Source organism: Ovis aries, chromosome 13 (assembly GCF_016772045.2).
Source record: "Ovis aries strain OAR_USU_Benz2616 breed Rambouillet chromosome 13, ARS-UI_Ramb_v3.0, whole genome shotgun sequence".
In the NCBI taxonomy this organism is placed as follows: domain Eukaryota; kingdom Metazoa; phylum Chordata; class Mammalia; order Artiodactyla; family Bovidae; genus Ovis; species Ovis aries.
The window spans coordinates 21,053,138-21,071,940 of NC_056066.1; the positions used below are offsets into that span (position 1 = coordinate 21,053,138).

At 37.3% G+C, this 18,803-nt stretch overlaps 1 protein-coding gene across 2 annotated transcripts in view; it reads left to right on the forward strand.

Annotated features, from left to right (window-relative positions):
* Window positions 1–18,803, forward strand: part of PLXDC2 (plexin domain containing 2) — a 447,502-nt gene that overhangs the window by 365,705 nt on the left and 62,994 nt on the right. Inside the window, exon 10 of one of the 2 annotated variants that reach the window (XM_027976592.2) lies at window positions 14,883–14,949. In XM_027976592.2, coding sequence (XP_027832393.1) covers window positions 14,883–14,949 — 67 coding nt within the window. The remainder of the gene's footprint in view (window positions 1–14,882; window positions 14,950–18,803) is intronic. The other variant, XM_027976593.2, reaches the window with a different exon arrangement.

Here is an 18,803-nt window from a genome sequence, read left to right on the forward strand (position 1 = left end):
AGCTCACCACAGATCCCACCCAATAATCTCCATAATAACTTGGAGATGGATCGTAATCAATCAATGGCAGAGTCGAGACCTGAACCTAATTTTATGTATACAGTTCTGAAGCTCGTGCTCTTTCCACTAAATAAGTCAGTCACAAGTTTTTGCAAGAGTCAAATGAGGATAAATGTAAGGAATACTGCCAGATTTGCATGAGAATTATATAACTGACAGTTATTGAACACATGACAACTACTACATGCTCAGATGACGTCAGTAACCTCTACTTCCTTCCTTTTCTTTTCCCCATTGTACCCATAGCATATTAGGTAATGTTGTTTTTTTCCTGTCAGTGCCCCAGTAGCATGTTGAAATTATTAATCAGGTTAGTTATTACTTTAAGTTTAGAGACTCCATTGCTCTTAGTGCCTGAATTCAGAAGGGGAGTTGAGTGTTTAAGGGGAATTCTCTTTTCTAATGTGACACAATGTGCTGTGCTCCCCAGATTCTTGAGAATGTGCTAGAATGCTGCCCATATTAAAGACTCCAAAAGTTGCACATTTAGTTAGGTGGAAAAAGAAGATTGTTTTTAAAGTGGAATACTCACTTTATACGCATATTCTAAAAGCTGCAAAAATGATTAATTTTGTTCTTAGAAATAATTATTAATAAATAGTCTCCATTTTTCTAAAATAAAAGCTATCTGACATCTTATTCATGTATTTATAATTTGAAAAAAACAAAATGAACTGCCTGCTTATGTAATTGTAACAGTCTACCTTCAGTTACCATACCTCAGCCTCAGATTAGCCCATGTCTTCTTTGAAGAGTTGCAGTGTTACTAAAGGAGTTGCAATCTTTCATAATGAAAAAGCCAAACTGTTAAAATGTGTTTTCAGTCAGATTTTGGCAAATTGCAAAAGCGATATTTAAGGTCAGTTAATGAAGAAATATTATACTTGAAGTTGAGATAACAAGTTTGTTTTTAAATGTTAATAGCCTTTAGTAGAAAGGCTAATGGCAGAAAACGAAGAGAAACTAAAGAGCCTCTTGGAGTGAAAGAGGAGAGTGAAAAAAACTGGCTTAAAATTCAACATTCAAAAAACAACGATCATGGTATACAGTCTTATCACTTCATGGCAAATAGAAGGGGAAAAAGTGGAAACAGTGACAGATTTTATTTTCTTGGGCTCCAAAATCACTGTAGATGATGACTACATCCATGAAATTAAAAGACGCTTGCTCCTTGGAGGAAAAGCTATGACAAACCTAGACAGTGTGTTAAAAAGCAAAGACATTACTTTGCCAACAAACATCCATATAGTCAAAGCTATGGTTTTTCCAGTAGTCATGTATGGATGTGAGAGTTAGACCACAAAGAAGGGTGAGCACTGAAGAACTGATGAGTCGTGAAGAACAGATGCTTTCAGACCGTGGTGTTGGAGAAGACTCTTGAGTGTCCCTTGGAGTACATGGAGATCAAACCAGTCAATCCTAAAGAAAATCAACCCTGAATATTCATTGGAAGGACTGGTGCTGAAGCTGAAGCTCCAATACTTTGGCCACCTGATGTGATGGAAAAGACCCTGATGCTGGGAAATATTGAAGGCAGGAAGAGAAGGGGATGACAGAGGATGAGATGGTTGGATGGCATCACCGACTCAATGGACATGAGTTTGGGCAAGCTCTGGGAGATGGTGAAGGACAGGGAAGCCTGGTGTGCTGCAGTCCATGGGGTCTCAAAGAGTCAGACATGACTGAGCCTTTGGTAAACTGAAGACTTTGTATTCATCTCTAATTGGGTAACTTTTATCAGATAGTACATGTCCTGTTCTCAAGCTGGGTGCTGTAATTTTTTAAACTTATTTTTAACTGGAAGATAATTTTTTTATAATATTGTGTTGGCTTTTTCCATACAACAGTGTGAATCAGCCATAAGTATACACGTGTCCCCTCCCTCTTGAACTTCCCACCACCCCCAAGCCCATCTCCCCCCTCCAGGCTGTCACAGAGCACCTCACTGAGCTCCCTGTATTATACAGCAACTTCCACTAGCTATCAGTTTTGCATATGGTATGTATATGTTTCCGTGCTACTCTCAATCCACCCCACCCTCTCTTTCCACGCTGTGTCCACAAGGCTGTTCTCTACATGTGCATCACTATTCCTGTCCTAAAAATAGGCGCCATGTAATCTAACCAGCATATTCAAAAGCAGAGACATTACTTTGCCAACAAAGGTCCAGCTAGTCAAGGTTATGGTTTTTCCAGTTGTCATATATGGATGTGAGAGTTGGACTGTGAAGAAAGCTGAGCTCTGAAGAATTGATGCTTTTGAACTGTGGTGTTGGAGAAGACTCTTGAGAGTCCCTTGGACTGCAAGGAGATCCAACCAGTCCATTCTGAAGGAGATCAGTCCTGGGTGTTCATTGGAAGGACTGATGCTGAGGCTGAAACTCCAATACTTTGGCCACCTCATGCAAAGAGTTGACTCATCGGAAAAGACTCTGATGCTGGAAGGGATTGAGGGCAGGAGGAGAAGGGGATGACAGAGGATGAGATGGCTGGATGGCATCACCAACTCGATGCACATGAGTTTGAGTGAACTCCAGGTGTTGGTGATGGACAGGGAGGCCTGGAGAGCTGCAATTCATGGGGTTGCAAAGAGTCGGACACGACTGAGCAACTGAAATGAACTGAACTGAATCTTGATTCAGATCTGGGAGAAGGAAAATCCTTCACTGAAGGACCCTTCCCAGAGCACAGCCTGCGTTCAATCCATAGAAGAGATGGGTCAGATGGAAGGAGAAAAGGGACTGCAGTGAAACAGAAGGCAAACAAACTAGAGATGTTAGAGATTAGAGGGAAAGGATTTGGAAAAGAGCTGGTAGAAAGCAAATGAAAATGCTGAGTCTATTGTTGTTTGAGTCTGTTTTCTCTATGCCCCACCAGCTACCCTCTTCTGGAAATCTTAGAGTAGATCATTTCTTAAGCAGACTATATGACTCAGTGAACAGAAATCTCTGGCTTAGTTTGGTGATACATGCAAATCCCAGTGTTTCAAAAAGAGGAATATGTGCAGTTTTTGTCATCTCAGCAGTGTACGATTTCCACCCTGCTCAAAAACTTTACCCACTTTGCTCTGAACGTTTAACCCTAAGATATACTTTGGATTCTGGCTGATTTTAGTCATTGTAGTATTGAAGTTGTTAGCTTTTCAGCTTTCCAACATCATAACAAATATTACTTTATATCTCTCTCTCGAGGGTTGTTCTGAATCTCAGCGGTTCGGTACTTCTTCTGAAGTCTGCTATGGCTACCTTGTTTTTGCCACTTAATCAGGCTGTGCATTGACTTCTTATTTCACTTTGCATTCTTAGAAGGATGATGCGAAGCAGGAGGCAGTTAATGATTTGACTATTTTGCTGAAACTTCGCTTTCTTGGGTTCTAACTTTGCCTCTTCAAACTGAACAGTACAGTCTTGATTAGAAGAAGTCAGAGTGGCCATTTTATCTCATTTCTAATTTTAGGAGAAAAACATTCATCTCATCATTAGGTACGATGTTAGCTATAGATTATTGATAGAGCTCTTGCATTATAGTTAACAAAGTCAAAATAATTAAAACATTGCCAAATAATGAATTTACCTAATGAAAACAAACATGGTTTGGTTTAAAGAAATCTATTCATGCCATTTATAGCACTAGTACTGAAAATCATTTAGTCATATTAATAGATAGGAATGTATTTAATAAAATTCAACTTTTTTGATGATATATTTAACAGAAATTTAATGTTCTTATTTTATAAAAAACTTTAAGCAAAAAATAGCCCAATTAAATAGAATGAGGAAAATAAATGAATATACACTCAAAGGTGTATGAAATGTTGATAAACATAGTGTGAAGTTTCACCTCACTTGTAATAGAGAAATGCTAAATAAAACATAACTGTCACTTTTAATCCTCAAGTTGCAGAAAGAATAATGGTATGTATTTTTATAAGGGTTAAAATGACATATGCATGCTTACAATATTGTTGTTTAGTTGCTAAGTCTTATCTCTTTGCAACTTCATGGATTGTAGCCACTAGGCTCCTCTGTCCATGGGAATCCCCAGGCAGGTATACTGAGGTGGGTTTACCATCTCCTCCAATGGATCTTCCCGAACCAAGGATCGAACCCTCATCTCCTGTATTGGCGTGCAGATTCTTTACTACTGAGTCACCGGGGAAGCCCATATGCTGATATATAGGTTGAATAGTTATTTCCAGTTTTATTGAGAGATAATTGACATACTTCACTGTATAATTTTAAAGCTTTCATCATGATAGTTTGATTAATATATATGGTGAAATAATTACCAAAATAGGTTAAGCTAGCATCCATCTTCACATATAGATACAAAAAAGAGAGAAAAAGAAAAAAAAATTTCTTTCATAGTAACACATAGAATTTACTCTTTTAAAACTTTCCTATATATCATACAATAAAATGTTTATAAAGCCATATAATGGAGTATATGCTGTCATTAAAAATTTACTCTCAAGGGGTATTTATGGACTTGGAAAATGCCAATATTATCATATTAATTGTAAAAAAGCAAGTTATCACATGATATGATTCCAATTTGATTAATACATAAGTTAAGTGAAGTCACTCAGTCATGCCCAACTCTTTGTGACCCCATGGACTGTAGCCTACCAGGCTCCTCTGTCCATGGGATTTTCCAGGCAATAGTACTGGAATGGATGGCCATTTCCTTCTCCAGCAGATCTTCCCGACCCAGGAATCGAACCCAGGTCTCCTGCATTGTAGACAGACGCTTTACCATCTGAGCCACCCAGGAAGTCCTTGATTAATACATAAGTATATGTAATTATATGTTAAATAAAGATTGGTTGGGAAATAAAACTAGCAATATCTTAGCACTGGGATATTATTTACTTTAACTTCTGTTTCTATACTTTTCTGTAATTTTCTTTTTTTTTCTATAAGATATTTATTTTTTTTCCTATTCTTTTTTTTTTTTTTTTTTACTTTATTTTACTTTACAACACTGTATTGGTTTTGCCATACATTGACATGAATCCACCGCGGGTGTACATGCGTTCCCAAACATGAACCCGCCTCCCACCTCCCTCCCTATAACATCTCTCTGGGTCATCCCCATGCACCAGCCTCAAGCATGCTGTATCCTTCATCGGACATAGACTGGCGATTCATTTCTTACATGATAGTATACATGTTTCAATGCCATTCTCCCAAATCATCCCACCCTCTCCCTCTCCCTATGAGTCCAAAAGTCTGCTCTACACATCTGTGTCTCTTTTGCTGTCTTGCATACAGGGTCATCATTGCTATCTTTCTAAATTCCATATATATGTGTTAGTATACTATATTGGTGTTTTTCTTTCTGGCTTACTTCACTCTGTATGATTGGCTCCAGTTTCATCCATCTCATTAGAACTGATTCAAATGTATTCTTTTTAATGGCTGAGTAATACTCCATTGTGTATATGTACCATATTAAAATGATTATTTTACAAACCAGGCAATGCTGTTTAAAGTATAAATATGATTAAAATTTTGAACCATGAGGATAGAATTATTCAAACTGAGGGTTGCAATTCAGGAGGGTCATGCTATCAATTACTCAGTGGGTTGCAATCAGCACTTTTGTTAATGAAATAGAATAGAATACAAAATATCTCTGCTTTATTTGGATGTTTTGAAAAAAGAAACATCACAATAAATATGTCACTTCAGCACACACAAACATACAACCATAACACATACCCAGATATATAAGTGATTTAACAATGTTAACTATTTCTTAGTATGGTTTATTTCAAAAAGTTTCAAAGACTACCTTGGAGTAATCTGGTTTTTGATAGATTGAAGATTTCTGAAATTGCATTCTTCATATTACTAATACAGTCACATCCACTTCATCCAGGTGAATTAGGACAAAGCTGGAAGTCACTGAGAAATTCAGATTTAATTATTTCAACTGCTTCTGGTGGGAATCCAGATTTAACTATTTAAGCTACTATTGGTTTAGAAAAATAATAGTAATAATGTCTAAACATATGGCTTAAATTTTTGAATAATACAGAGATTATATGATGCTCTGTAATGAAGGATAATTTAAGTCAATACACAGCCAAACTTGCATAATTTAAAACTCCCTGAGCCAGCATATTTCAGCGTTCACTAGAAGCACTTAAAAGTTAGGAACAGCAAAGATAAAAATTGAACTTTACTGTGAACAAGTAAGTCCAAGTCTTTTGAATCATATAGTTTTTAACTGTTTCCATATGGGTGAATACTTCATTCTCTTGCCCTTTCTAAGTAGTATCTTAGGAGACTTTTTGATGTAGATATAAAATAAATACTCAGATATCTAATAATCTGGGTACAGTTGCCATCTCCCTGATTAAAACATGATGAAAGCACTGTACTATCACTAATTATTTTGCACTAAAATGGGTTTATTGGATTATCCAGGGTATAACTGACTTTTTATGCATCACATATTTCCTAGGATATATATATATAACCAATAGTTTGGAAGGAAAAAGAAATAAGATGTGAATATTTTTAATGAGATATAAGAATTGGAAGGGTAAAAGACCCTGATATTGTGCTTTTAAACACATATTAGGGTGCTCTAGCCTCTAGAAAACTAAAGAAATAGTCTTTATTTTATAAAGCCTGCAGCTCTGCATGATGCCACATCTGATATGACAAGGTACTGCTTATCAGATCCAGATGATTTCACCCCAATTTTCCATCTGAAACTCATCTTCACTTGCAAAGTTCCCGTGTTCTGCAGATAACTATTCTTAATGGCATTGGCTTACAATCCTGGGCTACAACTAATATCAAGAGCTTTTGTTAGAAGGCAACATGCTCCATATCCTTGGATGTTATAATGACGTAAAATTTCGTAATTTGCCTATAGTGTTGTCTCCCCGATAGATTACTGTGTACTCAAATTCGTCTATCATTCCCAGAGCTCTATGTAATGAGTAGTTCAGGTATGAAGATTCTGAAAAACTTTAAGCTCAAGTTTCTTGATTTTAGGAGAAATGCTTTTAGAAATTAAATCATCCATCTCATGCCTGAAGCCAATTAGGAACACACATACCCCATATGGGAAATGAGATATGATTTTTTTACTAACTTTTTATTGACAATAATGATTATTGCACTCAACATTTTAAATTTTATGACCTACCTTTCCAGTGAAATATTTCCAGTATTTCAAAACAAAATCATTTTCCCATATCTTACAGCTCCATACTCATAACAAAACATGTTATGAGTTAGTTTTTGTCACAGCTGTTTATCATTATACTTGTTTCTCATCTAAAACACTTTTTTTAAAAGTATTTTCCATCTCTTTAATGCCAGAGGATCATTTATCACACTTTTGCCGACTACGGCAAGAAAACGTAACAAATGTACAATTGATTTTCCCATTAATATACTATGCCAGTAAATATACCTGAGCCTCAGGGACCATTTAAATAATTAGACACTTTGATGAGGTATTCTAGTCTTCAGAATTTTGAAAGATCTTTATTTTTAGATAACAGATCAGGAAGCTGCAGCAAGTGGACCAAATTGGACCCACTTCCTGGCTTTGTAAATAAAGTTTTATTGAAACACAGCCACACCCATTTCTTTATGCATTTGTATGTGGCTGTTTTTGAGCTACAATCGCAGAGGTTCAGTTCAGTTCGGTTGCTCAGTCATGTCCGACTCTTTGCGACCCCATGGACCACAGCCTGCGTGGCCACCCTGTCCATCACCAACACCCGGAGCTCACTCAAACTCATGTCCATTGAGTTGGTAATGCCATCCAGCCATCTCTTCCTCTGGTCATCCCCTTCCCCTCCTGCCTTGAATCTTTCCCAGCATTAGGTCTTTTCAAATGAATCAGTTCTTTGCATCAGGTGGCCAAAGTATTGGAGTTTCAGCTTCAACATCAGTCCTTCCAGTGAATATCCAAGACTGATTTCCTTTAGGATGGACTGGTTGAAACTCCTTGCAGTCCAAGGGACTCTCAAGAGTCTTCTCCAACACCACAGTTCAAAAGCATCAGTTGTTCAATACTCAGCTTTATTTATAGTCCAACTCTCACATCCATACATGATTACTGGAAAACTATAGCCTTGACTAGACAGACTTTTGTTGGCAAAGTAATGTCTGTGCTTTTAATATGCTGTCTAGGTTGGTCATAGCTTTTCTTCCAAGGAGTAAGCATCTTTTAATTTCATGGCTGCAGTCACCATCTGCAGTGATTTTGGAGCCCAACAAAATTAAGTCTGTCACTGTTTCCACTGTCTCCCCATCTATTTGCCAGGAAGTGATGGAACCAGATGCCATGATCTTAGTTTTCTGAACGTTGAGCTTTAAGCCAACTTTTTACTCTCCTCTTTCACTTTCATCCAGAGGCTTTTAGTTCCTCTTCACTTTCTGCCATAAGGGTGGTATCACCTTCACATCTGAGGTTATGCTTCATCCACCCCAGCGTTTCTCATGATGTACTCTGCATATAAGTTAAATAAGCAGGGTGACAATATACAGCCTTGACATACTCCTTCCCTATTTGGAACCAGTCTGTTGTTCCATGTCCAGTTTTAACTGTTTCTTCCTGACCTGCATACAGATTTTTCAAGAGGCAGGTCAGATGGTTGGTATTCCCATCTCTTGAAGAATTTTCTAGTTTGTTGTGATCCACACAGTCAATGGCTTTGGCGTCGTCGTAAGGCAGAAATAGATGCTTTTCTGAAACTCTCTTGCTTTTTCAGTTATCACAGAGGTAAGTATTGATAATTAGGACAGAAACTGTGTAGTCTGCAAAGCCTAAAATATTTAGTGCCCTGTGGTTTTTTGGTTTTTTTTTCCCCTAATCTCTTAATCTGACTCCTAATCTCCAAACTAATTCCTAACTGGGTCTCAGGGATCTGTGAAGGTTTTTTCCAGAATTTTCTCTTGTACTGGTTTCATCTTCCTGGTGAAATGACACATGTTCAATTGTGTAGAAAGATATGGACTTCATTTTTAATCCTTATGTATGTATTTTAACATTTACTCTGTGTTCTTTATCTGAACATACTACCTTTGCAAAATAAGTTGCATTTGTGAAGCCCTTTCCACAAACTGAGATCAGTTAGAGATGTGATGAGATTTACTCTTTAATCTCACGATTGAATAGATGCTGCAAACTAGGAGAATATTGTTTCCTTTCTCGGCTGCCTTATTAAATGGGGTTCACTTAACACAGTTCCTGGGGGCTTTGAAATCAACATCCCATTGAAGCTGAGTGGAAAATAGTACATTTAACTTGAAGTGTCACTCTCCAACAATCTGCTTTGGTATTAGGTAATAGTGAGAAGAAGGTAATAGCTTGAAAATAAGACCATTGGAAATCTTTTGTAGCTAGGAACCCAGACTGTTGAAATCATTTTTTAAGGAATGTTTACAAAACCATATAATTTCTGTTTTTAAATATTGAATAAATATGTGCTCTATATTTGAGAGCAATTCAGATTTTTCTCTCATAAGATTCTATAATATTAATTTCCAAATGTGGTAATAAAGAACTTTTAAGTATAAAACACATTTCATATTACCATGGTACACAGCATTAATTTCTATACATTTTCTAACTTCTATCTTTATAGTGAAAATCTCACACACTCATTTTCAAGAGTTCTTAACCTTGTTACGTACATACTACAAAGACATTACTTAGGTGTTAAAAACAGCTGGCATTTACTAAATGTTGACTGTGTACCAAACACTCTACTTTTAGTTCTTACCTAATCCCCCTCCATCATTTTACAGATGAGGAAACCAGTTTAAATAAGAAAAATAGCTTGCCTAAGATCACATACCTATTTGGTGGCCAAACCAGACTTCTAACTCAAGCAGTTTGACCCTAAATTTTCATCTGAATTATGTTCCCCTGCAAAGTCTTATGTGTATGAGAAGCTTGAAAACAACCAATTGTAGTGGAATAATAGACCTTAGCACTGGTGTTGAGGGACATTGAAAACAGGGTGCTATCTCTCCTGGGTAAGAGGAAAAGGAGGTGCTTCTGGGAGGAGATATGTCTTGCATTATATTTGGTTTACTAATTAGAGATAAGGAAGGTACTCCAGACAAACGTAATGGCATGTTCAAAGGCAGAGACTCCAAAAAGAGAGAAACACAATCAGAGAGGGGTAATAAGCACAGGAGATGGGCTGGTGGAGCAGAAAGAGGCCTATTGTGTAGACATCATATGGGAAGTCAGTGGGTTTCCCACTTCAATGTGGTGAGAGTCACCAGGAACACCTGTTTCCAATGAAATTGCTGGACCTAAGTTGTAGGAGAATCTTACTGAGATCCAGGAATCTGCATTTCAGCAGGAACACCAGGTGATTCCAGGTCAGGAGAGCCTCTCTGAGAACTCTGGAAAACAACCTGCTAAAGCACAATGTGGTTAATGTCGTGATGCTTTAGAGAAACAACACAGCAGCTCAGTGGAGGGAGGAAGGTGTTGTCAGAAGTGATTTTTTTACTTATTTGTTGTTGTTCGCTCAGTCATGTCAGACCCCATGGACTGCAGCACACCAGGCTTCCCTGTCCTTCACCATCTCCCGGGGTTTGCTCAAACTCATGTCCATTGAATGGATGATGCCATCCAACCATCTCATCATCGTCACCCCTTCTCCTCCTGCCTTCAATCTTTCCCAGAATCAGTCTCATTATTTAGAATTTTGAAATAATAGAAAGATAGCTTTTCTTAATGATTGGTACAGCACACACACAGGCACATCTTCTTGTTTATAATTGGGTTTTGATGCTGTTTAAATTAGGTTTTAAAATTAAATTATGAAAAGGCAAAGTCCTGTTTTGTTAATTTGTAAAGGCATCATAAGGTACGAAAATGTATGAATTTTTCAAACCAAATTTTATTTGTGGTTGTCCATTGTCAATCCTTCCCACCCTGGCAGTTAGTAAGCTGTGGATCAACTAATAGGTAATCCATTGTGAATAAGTAAATGAATGAATTACTGAATTGAATTACATATTTTCAGTAGAACCTAATTTCACATACAATAATTGAGAGAGTATTTAATAACTCAGGCAAATTGCAGTGTTTCTATACTTTTCCCTGGGATTAATGTAATATTTTAAGGGACCAATTACTTAAGATAAAATTGACTCATAAATTTAAGATTTGGTACTGTCTTTTTACAATATAAGGTAAAAGTTACTATTTCCCACTGGCTTTGAGTACATCTAGAATGGAGTAAATAAAGACAAACTGCATTTTAAAATTATCTGTTGCGTTTAATTACTTGTCAGATGATTCCCAAAATATATTCTCTGTAGAAAATTGATAGATTCCCATCTTGCAAAAGAGAATATCAGTATACTTTTCAATATTTAAACAAACTTGAAAGGGGAGGAAAAGAAGAGGCAACAACCATCTGATTCATCTGGAATTGGACTCTAAACATCAGAATCTCTTTGGGTAACCAGAGATGGTCTTGACGAACTGGAGATTCTGAACTCAGGATGCTAGATCACACACTGATGTTTATTTCACACTTGAGCTTGTTCAGCACAGATGGTAGGTATAAAATAGCTGAGCTCTAATGGATCATGTCCAAGCAGAATGATAGATATGATCTTGCTGTTGACAGTCGAGCTGTTTTCACATTCCGCTTGAATTAAATTGTGCTCATTCATGCTATGGTACATGATCTCTGGCAAGGATTCTTAGGAAAAAATCATGTGGACTCATTGCAAAACAAGTGAAAAAAGAAGTTGTGAAGTAACAGTGTAAGAAAACATGAGACTAAAATTGAACAGCCTGTAAGAATAGAAGACAAAAAGCCTCCATTTATTTTGAAAAATACATAAATATCTATTTAGATTATTAATATGGATTTATATTTATAATGTATTAAGCATATATTTATATATTAAAATTCAGGATCAATGTAAATCTTTGTTTTTCATAGACTCATAAATATTTGAAAAATAAATCATGTGTCAGATATACTTGTTCAGTCACCCAGTTGTATCTGACTCTGCAACCCCATGGACTGCAGCATGCCAGACCTCCCTGTCCCTCACTATCTCCCGAAGTTCATGTCCATGGCATCAAAGTTCACGTCCATTGCATCGGTGATGCCATCCAGCCATCTCATCCTCTGACAGCCTCTTCTCCATCTGCCCTCAATCTTTCCTAGCATCAAAGACTCTTCCAATGAGTCAGCTGTTCTCATCAGATACCCAAAACACTGGAGCTTCAGCATCGTTCCTTCCAACGAGTATTCAGGGTTGATTTTCTTTAAGATTGACTGTTTGATCTCCGTGCCATCCAAGGGACTTTCAGGAGTCTTCTCTCGCACCACAGTTTGAAGGCATCAATTCTTTGGTACTCTGCCTTCTTTGTGGTTCAGCTCTCACAACAGTATGTGACCCCTGGAAAGACCATAGCCTTGACTATATGGACCTTTGTTGGCAGAGTAATATATCTGCTTTTCAATACACTGTCTAGGTTTGTCATAGCTTTCCTGCCAAGAAACAGTCATCTTCTGATTTCATGGCTGCAGTCACCGTCCGCAGTGATTTTAGAGCCCAAGAAAAGGAAATCTGTCACTACTTCCACCTTTTCCCCTTCTTTTTGCCATAAAATAATGGGTCACATGCTATGATCCTAGATTTTTAATATTTAGTTTTAAGCCAGCTCTTTCACTCTCCTCTTTCACCCTCATCAAGAGGCTCTTTAGTTCCTCTTTGCTTTCTGCCATTAGAGTGGTGTCATCTGCATTATCTGAGTTTGTGTTTCTCCCACCTATCTTGATTCCAGCTTATAACTCATCTAGCCTGGCATTTCTTATGATGTGCTCAGCATATAGAATAAACAAATGGGGTAACAGCAGACACTTAACTTTTCATAGGTAAATATATGGAAAAAAATCATGTTTCAGATATACTAGGAATGCTCAAATATAACACTGGTCCTAACTTTAAAGTATTCACAATCAAGTTTGGTAAATAAGTGGTATCTGACTCTTTGCGTCCCCGTGGACTGTATAGTCCATGGAATTCTCCAGGCCAATATATTGGAGTGGGTAGCCTTTCCCTTCTCCAAGGGATCTCCCAACCAGGGATTGAACCCAGGTCTCCCACATTAGAGGCAGATTCTTTACCAGCTGAGCCACAAGGGAAGCCCAAATAAGACATAAGGCCATGAAATTTTATATAAATGAGAAATGTTAAATAGTAAAGTAACATGTGAGCACACCAATGATGAAGCTTTATCTGAATGGGCTCTGGGTAGTAATTTCTGAGTCTTGAAAAGTGAATGAACTGTAGTTGGATTTTCTGTAGGGAGAGCAGAAATTATTTCAACCAAGAAAGAGAGTGGAGGACATCCCTGGTGGTCCAGTGGTTAAGACTCCACGCTTCCAATGCAAGAGTTGTGAGTTCAATCCCTGGTTGGAGAGCTAAGATCCCACATCCACACAGCCCAGTCAAAAACTTTTAAAAAAGAAGAAGAAAGAAAGTGGGAGTGAGCAAAATCTCATCAACCCAGTACTTGCTTAATTTGACCTTTTATTTTTATTATTTTACTTAACTTTTATTGGAGTACAGTTTCTTTACAATGTTCTGTTAGTTTCTGCTGTACAGCAAATTGAATCAGCTATGCATATACATATATCCTCTCTTCTTTGGATTTCCTTCCCATTTAGGTCACCACAGAGCACGAAGTAGAGTTCCTTGTGAAGCTGACCTCTTAGACGTGACTTAATCATAGGAATTATGTAGGCAGGAATCCACAGGAACACACTCAGCTTCACTGATTCACTAAAAGAATGGACAGAAAGGAGAAAAAGTTGTGCTCCAGGTTGCTGTTTATTACAACAAAAGGACCCAGATTAAAATCAGCAAAGGGAAGGAACATGGGGAATCCAAGAGTGACAAGGCACAGCTTCCAGTCTTTCTCCCTCAGTGGAGTCGACACTTGATTCTTCCAGCAACTGTTTGTGAAAACACACACCAAGTATTGCCACTCAAGGAAACTCATCCAAGTCTTTGTGTCCAGAGTTTTTACTGAGGGCCATCATATAGATATGAAATTTTCCATGACCAACTTTATCTCTATTCTCCAGCCCCTCAAGGGTCAAACTGATGCAGCGTGGCCCAGGGCTCCAAGCAAATAAACACAGACATGCACTGTAAATCATGTTGTTGGTGTGAACTATCTGGCATAGCCCGAGACCCAAGATATACAAAGACACTTTTATCAGGCAGGATATTCCAAAGCCTTAGATGTGATCTCCCCGGACAAGGGCCAGTTCTCTCTTTGGAATGTGTAGGTTTGAACATCCCAAACCTGACTTACTAACCTTTTACTATACCATAGGGAAAGAGTTTTTGTGACTGTGGATCTTAAGTTTTAAAATGTAAGTAAAACAAACAACAAGATCTGAAATCCTGAAAAATGCCTGCAAAAAAATTTGTATCTGTTTGTAGTAATGGTGAAAAAATATATACGTATGAGGAAAAGAAAAACCAGCTCCATAGAATGGCTACTGTCTCGCCTTTGTATGGGGATCTCTGTATTGTGTGTGAACCTCAGTAGAGTGATCTGTTGTCACGTGCAAACATAACGGCATCATTACCTAAGGTGTGCATGGGTGGTTACACAGAACTCTGTAAATGCTCATCCACTGCTCCAGCTAAGAGTTCTATAGAAGAAAGTTTTTGTTGTGCACATTTGAAAATTAACTACTTACCAGTGTTTCTCTTTTAATTTCTACCTCCACTCTGTATCCCATACTTTCTTTTCTGATCTACAACATGGCTGTCTCTGAAGATGTTCCAGTGGATTTGATCGCCATCGGCAGGACTGGGTGGACAGTGGATGCCCTGAAGAGGTACAGGTGTGCTTTATTACGATGAGATTGCTAAGACCAAGCTGGCGTATATCATTGCTGCAACTTAATGAAACGGGGTCTAATTTAATAAAAAGAACCAGCAGTCATTGAGCCCTTATATGTACCAGATGTTGGGTTTAACTCTACATGTATTATCTCAATTTATTCTCATACCCATCCTATGAGATCAGAGCTGTTATTGCCTCCGTGGTACCAAGAGGGGAAGAGGAAAGGATGAAGGGTGATGTTGAGGTAGGGGTGGAAAGAAAGAAACCAGAGTTAGATATGTGACTCAGGAATCGTAGAACCAGGATTTCAATCTCTTTGATCAAAGGGCAGCTCTCTTAAATATTTGCTGCTTTTTTGAGATCTTTTTTTTTCTTTCATCTTTTTCACTCAAATAATGAAATCAGTGGTATGGAGGAAAAGATTGATTGCAGTAAATCAGCATAATAGAAGAAGGTAGATGTGGTCTAACATGGACACAGTAAGTCTCGGGCAAATATCATGGATACTGTGATGCAAAGAAGTGATTTAAGCACGTAAATAAAATTGCAGAAGGGATTCTAATGTGTTTAAAAGTTTTTCAGTGAATTATATTTGCATTGTGAGTTCAGAGTCACATAAAAAATATCCCATAAAGTTCACAGAGAAAAGTAGTATTTGTTCCTTCTCGCTTTGTTAAGTTTTAGGGTATATATTTCTAACAAAAACCAGAAACAGTTCTATAAGTTTTCTTATTCAGTGATATCATGTCAAAGAGCTGTTTTTAAAACTATTAGGGAATCCTGGTTACTAAAGCCTTTTTAAATTAAGTTTTTATTTATGATGTCTCATAAATATCTTGAGAAATGCATTTTTCAGGATATTCTTGAACTTACTGCCAATGTACCTTTAATCAACTTTTTGACACTTGGTTGAGGGGGTGGTGAATTATAATAATGTATACTGATTTATCAACAAGTATTTCATTTCACTTATTTAACAATGATACTTGAAAAAGAAAACCTATTAATGAGAGTCATTGTTGTGTTTTAAGGTTGATATTTCTTTCAGGTAATCACAGTTACTCAATTAAAGATGTTGAAATTGGATATCAAAAGTATAATTAAGACATTGTAATTTTCCTGCTTCAGTGTGGGCCCAGCATGAAACAAGCTATTGAGAAGAATCCACCACATTCTAAGCCCTCCTAAATATATGTGTGGGGAATACACCATGTCCTATGGTCTGTGCTAAGCACTAATTTTTTAAAAAAAAAATTATTCCCTCTTCCCAAGAAGCTCAGACTCTAGCACATTCTATAATATCCAGTGTTTCCTTTTTATTCCATAACTAAATTGTCAACATTACTAGCTCTATTGTGAGCAATCCTAGACTTCTGTTACAGGTAAGTGAACAGGGTCACCAACTCCAGTCTATTTTCTGTGCTTAAAACTAGGGTTAAATTTTCCTTCTGATCTTGTGAGATCAATTTATTCAATAAGTGCAGATCCTAATATAAGAACGTACTATTTACTGTTCTAAGTACTGCTAATATAAGTGTGAGAAATGTGTGTAGCAGGGGAAACACACACTGAACAAAGAACCACACTTAGAGAATGACCCCGGCAAAGAGGTGCATGGTCTTGTTCAGTAGGATAAGGGAGCGTTTGTTTGAGGAGGTGATATTTAATGACTTCTGAGGGGTAACTGAAGATAAGAGTGGTGAGAGGTAACACTGGTGAGGTGAACAGGGCCCAGTAACACTGAAGCAGTTTGAGCCTCGTGTTAAAGACAGGACAAAGCTATCTGAAGGGTTTTAATTAAGGGGATGATATGATCCCAATGACTTTCTGGAAGAATGAATACATTGTATATTACCCTGTCTTAATTACTGTAGTTTTATAAGGAATATCACTAGCTATAGAACAAACTTTACTTTTTCATCTTCTCAGGTGTTTTGACAACTTTTGAACTTTTGTTCTTCATATAAATTTTAAAATCAGTCAATCTTGTCAGTATTTTTCTGAAACTCTGTTGCTCAGTTGTATTCAACTCTTTGTGACCCCACGGACTATAACTCGCCAGGCTTCTCTGTCCATGGGATTTCCAAGGCAGGAAGGCCATCTCCTTCTCCAGGGGATCTTCCCAGCACAGGGATTGAACCCACATCTCCTGCTTAGCAGGTAGATTCTTTACCGCTGAGCCACCAGGGAAGGCCCTCATTTTTACTGAAGTTACATTGAACTATGAATTATACTGCATTTCCAAATTATGGCAATTTTAAATTTCATCTTTTCAATATTGACTTCTTACCTAATTGAATTGCCAGACAGCACATTTTATATGACACTGATTCTTTAAAATTAGTTGGAGCTTTTAATGGAATAGTCAATGAGTCATTTGTAACAAAGATCTACGTGTGCTTGAGAAGGATGTGTGTTTTCTAATTGATTGGTTATCAAGTTGGATAAATGGGTTCTAGGTGTTTTCATCATAAGCTTCTTTACCATAAACATTTTGGCCGCAAACATTTTTGCCAAGTAAATGGCCATGAGGTCATAATTTTGCCACTAAAGATACAATAAGGAAAAATAAAAGAGGGACATTAGAAAGGATATAATGAAACATGAAAGTGAATCACAAAATTAAAAAGATTTTATTGAGAAATACAAAGTATCTGAATACATTTAATGTGTGTGGAGACCCACGACAATACTTTGCAAGTAAGCGACTTTATTCTGTGGGTTGAACCTAAGCACTTGCTTTCCAAGTCTTTTGTTCATAGTATTACACGTTTTTTTTTGCTACCAATTTGTCTGCTTGTTCAACGTCCCAGTGTTATTTTCAGCAAAATTTCTTCCTTCTTGAAGAGAGGTATCAATTCCAAATGCTAGGATGCATGTTTGTACCTGAGCTTTCTATTGTGTCCTAAAAGCCTCTCTGCACTGCTGTTTGTTCTTGGCATTTTGTCACATGCCTTCAAAAGACATTACAAAGTTTTATGGGAAACGCAGATTCACCTCTGTGCCTTCAAGGTCCTTGGCCTCTTTCCTGCCATGTCTTGTGTTTCAGAAGAAGAAACCAACTTGGGCAAATCATCATCATCTGTCATGATTTCTGTACTGTGTATATCCAACCAAACAGCCAGCCAGATATTTTATCTTTTACAGCAAAACTGCGTTACAGCCAATTAGTTATGTGGCAAGAGTATTTTCAGCAAAAATGCATGTGACAACGATATTTACAGCAGAGAAGATTATGATGAAAATTCTGAATATGTGATAAATTCAGTCAGACTCTCTCCATTCTCTTCATCTTTACCTTCTGGGCTCTTTAGAGGTAGGCTGGACCTGCTCATCACTTCCTTGCATAACCTCTCTTTTATATCATCTATTTTCTTATTTCTCTGTGCTGAATCCCAGGGAATTTTTTTCAGATCTGTTTGCCAGTTTATTAATTCTCTCTTCCTCTTGTTCAATCTGCTCTTTAACCTATCCACTGAGGTAGTAATTTCAACAATAGTATTTTTCATTTTTTAGTGTCAATCTTTAGTCAATCTGCCATGTCATTTTTATAGCCTGTTTACTAGGTTATTTTTAAATTTTCCTATTTATTCATTTAAATATTTCATGTCTAATTTTTATATGTTTCACACTGGATGATCCCAATCTGGGATCGAAAAGATTTTCCCTAGTCTAGTTATGTTGTTCTCTGTTTTTGCTGGGTCTTTGTCAGACTACTCTTTTTCTCTTTGTGTTTCTTTTTGTGTCCTTTAATTAGCAGTGCATTTGTTTGATCTTATTCCATGGGAATTTCTAGGATGTGGGTAGGTGATGTTTTCCACTAAAGAGGTTTTGATGATGGAAACCTGAGGG